The following is a 10,380-nucleotide window of genomic DNA, read 5'->3' as shown; positions in this document are numbered from 1 at the left end:
TCTGTATAAATACGATTTAATGTATCTCTTGGAAGGAGAAATTTGAGTTGAAGATGATGAAGATAGCTCAGGTAAAAATGGTGGCTTTACATTTTTTTTAATTGATTAATTAATTTTTTTTTGAGACAGTCTCACTCTGTGGCCCAGGCTGGAGTGCAGTGGCATGATCTCGGCTCACTGCAACCTCTGCCTCCCAGGTTCAAGCGATTCTCTGCCTCAGCCTCCCAAGTAGCTGGGATTACAGGTGCGTGCCACCACGCCCAGCTAATTGTTGTGTTTTTAGTAGAGATAGGGTTTCACCATCTTGGCCTGGCTGGTCTTGAACTCCGGACCTTGTGATCCACCCACCTTGGCCTCCTGAAGTGCTGGGATTACTGGCATGAGCCACTGTGCCCAGCCTGTGATATGTTTTGAGTAAACTTACTAGGCGGTCTCATTTGATCTGCAAATACTCTCATTTCTCCAGCGCTTCAACAAAGTGTCACCTTTAGTGGGGCAGAAATATTCATCATGTTGTTATTAATTACTAAATGCTCTAGTGAAGTCTGAGTGGATGAAGCTGCACATACAGTTAAGCATTTGAATTTATTTTGGAAAAATGAAGCCTACATAATTTAAGGCCATCTACAAAGTAACTTTGTTCGTGACTGGGTAAGTGAAGTGAAAGACTACAGATTGAATACTTTATTCATTATATAATAAAACTTAGTTACATTATGTAGGTTATTAATTTACAGTTTAATTTGTCTAAAATAATGTTTATAAGTCCAGTTTTGCCATCTTTTCTTCTCTCTCTCTCTCTCTCTCTCTCTCTCTATATATATATATATATATATATATATATTTATTTATTCATTTTTTTTGAGATGGAATTTCGCTTGTGTTGTCCAGGCTGGAGTGCAATTGCCTGATCTTGGCTCACTGCAACCTCTCCCTCCCAGGTTCAAGTGATTCTCCTGCCTCAGCCTCCTAAGTAGCTGGGATTACAGGCGCACAGCACCACTCCTGGCTAATTTTTGTATTTTTAGTAGAGACAGGGTTTCACCATGTTGGCCAAGCTGGTCTCAAACTCCTGACCTCAGGTTATCTGCCTGCGTTGGCCTCCCAAAGTGCTGGATTACAGGCATGAGCCACCATGCCCAGCCAAGAGCACTTATTTTTTATGTCCAAAAGCATGAATGAGGTTAACTAACTTCATTTCATTTAGGTATATCCAGTTCAGGGCTCACAGTTTCTCATGACCTGAGAGTGTATGGATTTCAGTGCCATTACATGGACCTGTCTTCATCGAAGTACATCTGAAGAATTTATATGACTTCCAGTACCTAGTGAGCATATATTTGAGCACTGTTCTCTACAAACCCTTGAGTTAGCTGACGTGGAGGATGTTGGGATGGATACGACACTATCTTAGCTGCAAGGAACTTAGTCTAGAGAGGACAGTAAGACACCCAGGTCACTGTAAATCAAGGCTCTATGTGACAAGTGCCAAAACGAAGCGTAAACTGAGCACCATCAGGATTATGAGGAGGTAGAAGTCATTTTTGTTGCGGTGAGCAGGATGGCTTCCTGGAGGAGAGGTATCACTTGAAATAGATCTTGAAGGATGAAGGAGTTTTTTTCTAGGATTAGGAAAGGGATGCCTCCATGAATATAAGAACAGAGATGAAAATGCAGAATGTGAGGCCGTAATACTATGGAATATTAGTGGGAATTAAGTTTGGCTAGGCCCAGACTAAAGTGTCTTTACCAGCTTGATTGGGAGGACTTCATTCTGTAGGTAAGAAGCAGCCACTGAAGACACAGGAACACAGTGGTTTTGGAAGGTTAATCCGGTAGCAGTGTGAAGGCTGCATTCAATACACTGGGAGAGGTGACTGTTGCAATAAAGGCCTCAACTACAATAGGACTGGGAATGAAAAAGAGGGGACAGAGAGGAGAGGCTATGGTAGGTGTAAGATTTAAAGAGCGATTTTGAGGATGGGTTGATGGAAGTTGCAAAAACCATGAGCTTGGGATATTGGGGGGATATTGGGGACATCTCTTTGAAAATACCAGAGAGGCCCTATTCCACATTGTCTTCTTCAGTGAATCCTTGTAGCACTTCCTGTGTGCCATGTGCTGTGCTCAGCGCCAAGGATTCAATGTGATTTTGCCCCTGTCTGCAAGGAGTGGCAGTCTAATGGGGAGACAGACATCAGTCCAACGCTTCCACAGAGAAACAGGAAAACAGCCTGGGGAGTGCTGTGCCGGGTGGTGTGTGAGCTGCTCAGGCCTGGAAAGATGGTGCGGGGTGGCAGGAGGCAGGAATTGATGTGCTTTTCCAGGCAACACGGGGAGAAGGCTGGACCAGGAGGCATCCTGGAGATGCTGACATCCAGCCCTCAGGGAAAAAGAGCAGCATCAGCTTCCTCACCTTGACCCTGGGGACTGAGCCAACCCTTGGGCCCATTCCCAGCTCTGCACTCAGGCTCCCTTCCTTTTTGACTCACTTGTAGCAGGGAGCAGCCCTGTAGCTACCCCGGCAGACTCTGTTGCCATCTGTGGCCTCAGCCTCATTTGTCATTTTAGGTGTTCCTCTGTGCTCTGACCTTCCGTCCTCCAAGCAGCTCCCCTGAGGATCTGCTTTGCCCTCAGGCAGCAGATGAACTCCTGGCCTTTGTACTTGGAACCTCAGCTGACCAGGCCTGCATGAAGCACCCTCCCCTCTTGACTCCTTCCCCATCCTTCCTGTGACAAAGACCGAGGCCTATTTTTTGCAGGGTTCAGGGCTCTAGTAGACTGTTTTCAGGGATATTTGCTAGAGGCCATAGATGACTATAGGGAAGTGTCTTCTTTCCTGTATTGTTGTTAAGTTTTTATTGAAATCTATGGTTTTAAAAACTTCTTAAATTTTAGATTCGGGGGTGTATGTGTAGGTTTGTTAAAGGGCATATTGTGTGATGCTGAGGTTTAGGCTTCTGTTGACCCTGTCACCCAGATAGTGAGCATAGTACCCAATAGGAAGGTTTTCAATCCCCCCACCCCTGCCTTTTGGAGCCCCCAGTGTCAGTTGTTCCCATCTTTATGTCCATGTGGACTCAAGGTTTAGCTCCCACATGTAAGTGAGAACATGTGGGATTTGGTTTTCTGCCCCTGCATTAATTTGCTTAGGATAATGGCCTCCAGCTGCTTCTATGTTGCTGCAAAGGACATGATTTCATTCTTTTTTATGGCTGTGTATATATACCACATTTTCTTTATCTAATCCACTGTTGATGGGCACATGGGTTGATCCTGTGTCTCTGCTATTGTGGATAATGCTGGATAAACATACAAATGCAGGTATCTTTTTGGTAGAACAATTTTTTTCCTTTGGGTAGATACGCAGTGGTGGGATTGCTGGGTTGAATGGTAATACAAGCTTTTGTTCTTTGAGAAATCTCCAAACTGCTTTCCACAGGGGCTGAACTAATGGACATTCCCACCCACAGGGGATAAGCATTCCCTTTGCTCTGCAGTCTCGCCAGCATGTTGTTGTGGGCATTTTTCCCTGTGGTGACAAAGGCACCTGAAGCATCCCCTGCCCCTGCCCCATGAGCTGAGCAAGGGGCCGGCTTCTTTCTTACTGCTTCCTCCTCCCCCATCTCAGCTGCAGTCACTCAGATGCTCCTGGAACTATTCAACACATACACCCCTTAGCTCTCCTTTCAGCAACTGCTGTAACTGCTCCTTCACATCCTTAGTTCTTAGGAAGGATTTTCATGTGGCTTGCTTGATCATTGTTTTTCTTTGACTTCCCCTTCATTCTAAAGGCTCCTGCAATTTGCCAACTGCCTCCCAAGGACCAAATTCAGTGCCTTTTTTTTTTTTTCCCTTCACTAGTTGCTCACCTTGCTGCCTTGGAGCATTTTACTGTTTAAATATTCTCTTTTTCCTTGGCTTCCGGGACACCACTTTCTTTGAAGTCTATTTGAATTCTTCACCCATCTAAACTGACCTCAGGCATTACTTCCTTTAGGGATGTTTCTCTGGCAAGGTTTTTGTTTTGTTTTGTTTTGTTTTTTGCACGGGAGTCTCACTGTGTCGCCCCAGCTGGAGTGCAGTGGTGTGATCTCGGCTCACTGCAACCTCTGCCTCCCGGGTTCAAGTAATTCTTCTGCCTCAGCCTGCCAAGTAACTGGGCTTACAGGCATGTACCACCACGCTTGGCTAATTTTTGTAGTTTTGGTAGAGATAAGAGTTCACCATGTTGGCCAGGCTGGTCTTGAACTCCTGACCTTGTGATCTGCCTGCCTTGGTCTCCTAAAATGCTGGGATTACAGGTATGAGCCACTGTGCCCAGCCTCAATACTTATTTTATAACTAAATGTTTATCTACTTTCCTAGACTGTGAACTCTGAGAACAGATATTTCATCTGGATCATTCTATATCACTACCACGATACATAGTGCTGGACAAGATTTGATGAATTTTTCAACTGAATATAACTATTTCCAGAGGTTATCAAACTCCATAGGTCTAAACTAGCTTTAAAAGAATAGAAGCTCGTAGCTGGGTGTGGTGGCTCACACCTGTAATCCCAGCACTTTGGGAGGCAGAGGTGGGCGGATCATGAGGTCAGGAGATCGAGACCATCCTGGCTAACATGGTGAAACCCCGTCTCTACTAAAAATACAAAAAGATTAGCGGACATGGTGGTGGGTGCCTGTGGTCCCAGCTACTCGGGAGGCTGAGGCAGGAGAATGGCGTGAACCTGGGAGGCGGAGCTTGCAGTGAGCCGAGATTGCGCCACTGTACTCCAGCCTGGGGGACAGAGGAAGACTGCGTCTCAAAAAAAAAAAAAAAAAAAGAAGCAGCTGGTTCTACATGAACTGTCTTACATACAGTGCTTCCATCTTTCAGAGAAATCTGCAACATCTATCATTTGTTTCTAGGGCCACTGCCAATAAGTCTGTGTTTCATCTCCCTCTAAGCGTATCATACGGTCCCAGGCAAAACTGTATAGACTTTCTCCTTTTGTTGTTCAATGTGTAGGCATCACAAATTCAAATGCCTTCAGGGGCCAGCCAGCTTAATAGGCTGAATAAAAAGGATGAGTGGGCCAGGTTCGGTGGCTCACACCTGTAATCCTAGCACTTTGGGAGGCTGAGGCGGGCAGATCACCTGAGGTCAGGAGTTCGAGGCCAGCCTGGCCAACATGGCAAAACCCTGTCTTTACTGAAAAAAAAAAAAAAAAAAAAATTAGCTGGGAGTAGTGGCACATGCCTATAATACCAGCTATTCACAAGGCTGAGGCAGAGGTTGCAGTGAGCTGAGATCACACCATTTCACTCCAGCCTGGCCAACAGAGTGAGACTCTGTCTCAAGAAAAAAAAAGAAAAAGGATGAGTGATGGTGACTGTGGCAAATACAAGAGAAAATGCCCATCTCAAGGCATACAGGTAGCTATACACTATGGCACACGCAACATCAAGGGATGTGTGACAAGCTTCCCCCTCCTCAGCCTACCAAATGTGATTTGGTCACAAACACTTTCAGCACAGGCTCCTGGTGGGTTGCTCGTGAGATCCACAATGTCTGCATTTACCAATTGCTCAATGAGGGTACGGATTACAGATTTCCTTGTCCTCTCAGTGTTATTCCAGTGTTCTGCAGTGCCATTTAAGATGGAAAAATGACCTACAAATCAATAGCTTTCAGTCTTTTTCCCCCCCAACGACTGAAAGTCATGTTTTACTGAAGGTCAAGGAATCCTGAGGTGACTGTAGTCTCCTAGGAGTGATTATTTCCTTGCATACCCTGGAGAGAGACTCTTCCTTAAATATGGGAATGTAATTTGTCTTGGAAGAAAGCCTGCTATAACAAAAACACATGCTGAATTTTTTCTTTACATGAAGAAATTAAGAGGCTTATTTATGTGAACGCTTGTTGTATAAGCAGTTCTTTTAGTTTGTGACAACAGTTATTAGGCTTGCCATAGAGACATAGAATTTATCTTTTATTTTTAAACACAAAGTTTTATTAAGTTCCACCCACCATTTAAAATAACAAAGGGAAGGCTCCTCTTTAAAATGTTAACCTCCCACCCCAAACTCTAGCTCCCATTCAGATAGTTAAAATGAAGACTTCTCCCATTCCCTGTTCCCCTCCTGCCCTTCCTTAAAATCTATCCTGTCCCATCTGTTACTATCCAGGAATTTAAGCAATTTTGTAATCAGACTTTAAGCACATCTTTTGTAGTTTTCTTTAGGACCTGTCTCTCATTATACTATCACATTCAAAACTCTACTCTCTACACTGACAAAACGCCAACCTGTGGTCCTGCCCCTGGCCTCCGCTCTTCTAGGCATCCTCACAGTCAGGCCTCACTCACCTCCTGAGCTGAGCTGCCCACCATCTCTCCCGGGCAGGCACTCTCTGAAGGGCATCCTGGGTTTCAGGGCATTACACGATGTCGCTCCGGCCTAACATTTTCTCTTCAAACAAACGCAGTGCTCCTCCCCAGGTGGTTTTATATAGCAATTTATTTGTTTATTATCGCCTTTATATCCTCTGGTAACCTTAAATTTTTCTTGTGAATGGCCTTTTTTTGAAATAGCTTAACTTGGTATGTGAATAGAATGTAAAGGTAATGATATAACCCATTGCTCACTGAAACAAGAGAAGAATTAACGTCTGAAATTCATTGCTAAACTAATGCCTTATTGTAAAAATAACCCCCAAGTGATAGGTCATTTCGAGTACCATGCAGGCATACATTTTAACTGCTTGGAACCAAATAAAACTCGCAACATGCATTTAGTGTAAAAATCAATTTATTATACAACAATCATAAAGAATGCTTTTTATCTACAAAGAAAAATGGCTTCTCCAGCCTCCCTGTCCACTCCATTCATGATACTATGTTCTTAAGATATAATTACTTTTGAATGAAAACAAAATGATATCCATATTTTCCAAATAAGGAAGTCCCCAGAAACATTCACAAAACGATATGGAAATATGGAAAGAACTAAAATGGACTCTTAGATACAAAAGGCTGTTCTGCCCATCACAGTAAATACTGTTTTGCCTTAAAATAAAAATAAAAAAAATATTTCTCAAATGCAGGGGTGAGGACTTTACCCCGTAACATGCCTAAGTAGTTCAATATATGATTTTGATGGCTTGACAATTGCTATGTTTAATTCCATTCAGTTAACATTCTATTTTGTTAGTTTAAAAAACTGGGGGAATTATTAATAGATATGCTTTACAGTATTTAACTATTTTCATTCCTATGGGTAAGAAGAAATTTGAGAGAAAACATTTTCCACTTTTTTCTTTAATAGATTGTAGAAATATTAATTTTTCAATAGTTTTAGAAAAATCACATTAAGCATTTTGGTTTTTTGAAGTTACAACACTTAACAACAGGTTAAAATGTTTACCTGATTTATTTTTTGTGGTTAAGACTTTATAACTCTGTATTTTTTAAATTAGCCCTTGAATGGTTTAAGGCTCTACGTGTTTTATGAAGCTTCTCTTGAATTAAAGACCAAATTGGAAATGCACATCGTGAATGAAACCTCTCTCTAGTCTCTGGCATTAGTTTGAAAGTATCAACTACCCACATCTTTCACTTCCATCGGAGAGGTTCAAGCTGCTTGACTTTGTCTGCTGAAGGACAGCTCCCTCCTTGCCATACAGATATGAAGCCCTGGAAAACATCCAAAGCGGCAGGTATGCTGTGCACTGAGACCGCAGGGCCTCACTGGCAAGTAAGAATACGCTGAATGTGATGACCAGTGAGTATATTAGACCAGTCTAAGTCTTATTTTCACCTGGAACACACTTTGGTAAGAGATTTTAGCCTGTATTGAGACCTAAACTGAACTAAGGTCCAGTTTTTCCAAAGGGCTTTCTCCTTGGTCCAACTTGTGTTTTGTCACAGAGGAGCCCTAACAGTCACGCTTGCAGCTAGCCCTTGTTTTAAAATGAATTGCTGGGAGAGAACAAGACAGTACAGTTATAAGGTGATGCAAGATGGAAGTGATGATGGAGCACCCTAGAGCAAGTCAGTTTCAGAAAATGATTTAGAAAGATAAATGGAAGAGTCAGGGGCATCAGACAGGAGACATCTGTTCAACCGAAATGGGTTGGCCGCACTGAAGGGAAGGAAGCAGGTGCAGTGCATCACCCTCGAGACTATCCTAAGCATTAGGCACCTTCCAAAAAATATGCCCAAATCCTAAATGCCCAAAGTTTAAAACTAGAGCTCAGAAGGGAAAAAAAGCCAAGAGAGAAAGGCACTCTGGACGGTAATGAGTGGGGACGGTGGGGGAAATGCCTTTCTGGTGTGCGTGTATTTGATGTCAGTGTCAGGACCTAAAAACTTATTTAAAAAAATAAGGTAGGAGAGAAGATGAAGTGTCTTCATCGAAGTTGGCAAGTTTTATTTTATAGGGTATAAATTAATCTTCTTCCAAAAAATCTTCAGAAAATATTCTTTGTTTCCGTTCTTGGTAGAGTTTAGCAGTAAGTAACTGCTCTGCACTTACGGAGAAAGGAAATACTCATCAATACTTTTGTCTGCTTTTGTGCTTGCTTCTCAGTAGAGATCGCATATACCTGGGCAGGGAACGGGAGTGCTGAGTTTGCCAAACTGGCATTTTTTATCGTGGCTCAAGACCAGCCCACGGCTCAGTGCTGGAATCTTTCCAGGCTACCCTGTGTTTTTCCTCCCAGCTTCAAAAACTTAACCTGCAAAGAGTGACAACAGGTATCTGAGGTAATATTCAAAAGTAGGCTCACAAAAAAGAGTTGACGGATTCAGTGCCTGTTTTGCTCCCATCACTCTGCTAATTCTGATTTATACATATTCCAGCAGCATGTGTGTTCAAAGAAAGAGGTCGGAGTGGACTCCAGTCCTTGCTCAGAATGGAAATGGGCAGCAGATTTGTACACTGCTCGTGATGTGGAGCATGGCATCTTTAGTAACCTAGTAACCGAGGCTGACTGGTACAGGAGGGAGACGTGAACAGATGAATGATGAGGGAAACAGATGAACAATCCTATCCAAAGCCCCTGAATTATGAAAATCTTGCAGAAGCATTTTTTTCTCCTTAAAATAACTAATATTTAAAATAAAAGAAATACCAATTTCATTACCATATCACTAAATTTAGAATCAGGAGTGGTTGTGGGAATTTGATAGACAAGACTCTGGCTTAGAGAAGTTTTGCTGGATTTTTCTGTCTTCTGTGTATGATCCCATTTTAATATTTTCCGGGGTTGATTGCTAAAGAACAAATGGAATGATTATGCACTGGCAATTATTGCTTAATATAGATTAGAACATACCCTGTATTTAGAATATAATTAACATTTTGTTGTAAACATTTTAATCTGAACAAAACTCTTTTTCTTTGGAGACTTTCTGTGAGAAACCATGCTCCACGTTTCCTGGCTGTGTATGCGTATAAGGCGTTGTAAGGACGGCTTCTGGCGAAAGGTTCAGTCTGTGGGAGGGAGGGCGGGAGAAGCTGCACCAGTTCTGAGGTCCTCAGAGGTCAGCATCACCTCAATGCTGATCAAAGCATTCAGTGAACAGATTAACCTAATAGCAATATATTAATACATTCTGGGTACGAATGATTTATAAACTCAAAAGAAATTAGTTTATCCTAAAACATGTAACTTTCAATTCAGTCTTTGCTTTAAAACAAGCGAATCTGTTAGGCTAGTATATGTGCTTTTTCTGTTACTCATTTTTATTGTGCTTTCTTGTTCATCACTCCATTCGCTGCAGAGAAGTAGGCTTTGGAAAAACCATTCTTCACTTCTTTCCCTGCAGGTGGCTCCTGCATATCTTTCTTCATTGGCTTTTTTCGGTATGTCTGTTGGATGTGTATATTTTGAAGAGAAAAATAAAAAGATTATTTAATAAGACCTTGTCTTTAACATTGCATATAGTTAAAACAGTATGTGATTTTGTTGGGCGCTGGATTTTCTGTTTTTTTGTTTTTTTGAGACAGAGTTTCCATCTGTCGCCCAGGCTGGACTGCAATGGCACGATCCCCATTCACTGCAACCTCTGCCTCCCAGGTTCAAGTGATTCTCCTGCCTCAGCCTCCCGAGTAGCTGGGACTACAGGCGCACACCACCATGCCCAGCAAATTTTTGTATTTTTAGTAGAGATGGGGTTTCACAGTGTTGCCCAGGCTTGTCTTGAACTCCTGACCTCAGATGATCCACCTGCCTCGGCCTCCCAAAGTACTGAGATTACAGGCATGAGCCACTATGCCCAGTTGGGTGCTGGATTTTCTAATAAGATTTCATGTTTGTAATATCATTTTTAAACTTCTGGTTAAAGATTAAAAATAGGGTAAAGACCAAAACAAATGCATGTATTTCAA

General features: G+C 42.4%; 1 protein-coding gene across 1 annotated transcript in view; it reads right to left on the bottom strand.

Moving 5' to 3' along the window:
* Positions 1 to 6,780: 6,780 nt before the first annotated feature.
* Positions 6,781 to 10,380, bottom strand: part of ELOVL2 (ELOVL fatty acid elongase 2) — a 60,867-nt gene continuing 57,267 nt past the window's right edge. The window contains exon 8 of the mRNA XM_028847840.2: positions 6,781 to 9,861. Within this exon, the coding sequence (XP_028703673.1) occupies positions 9,736 to 9,861 (126 nt within the window). The 3' untranslated portion in view covers positions 6,781 to 9,735. The remainder of the gene's footprint in view (positions 9,862 to 10,380) is intronic.

This window comes from Macaca mulatta, chromosome 4 (assembly GCF_049350105.2).
Source record: "Macaca mulatta isolate MMU2019108-1 chromosome 4, T2T-MMU8v2.0, whole genome shotgun sequence".
Lineage (NCBI taxonomy): Eukaryota > Metazoa > Chordata > Mammalia > Primates > Cercopithecidae > Macaca > Macaca mulatta.
This window is presented reverse-complemented; position numbering and strand designations above follow the sequence as displayed.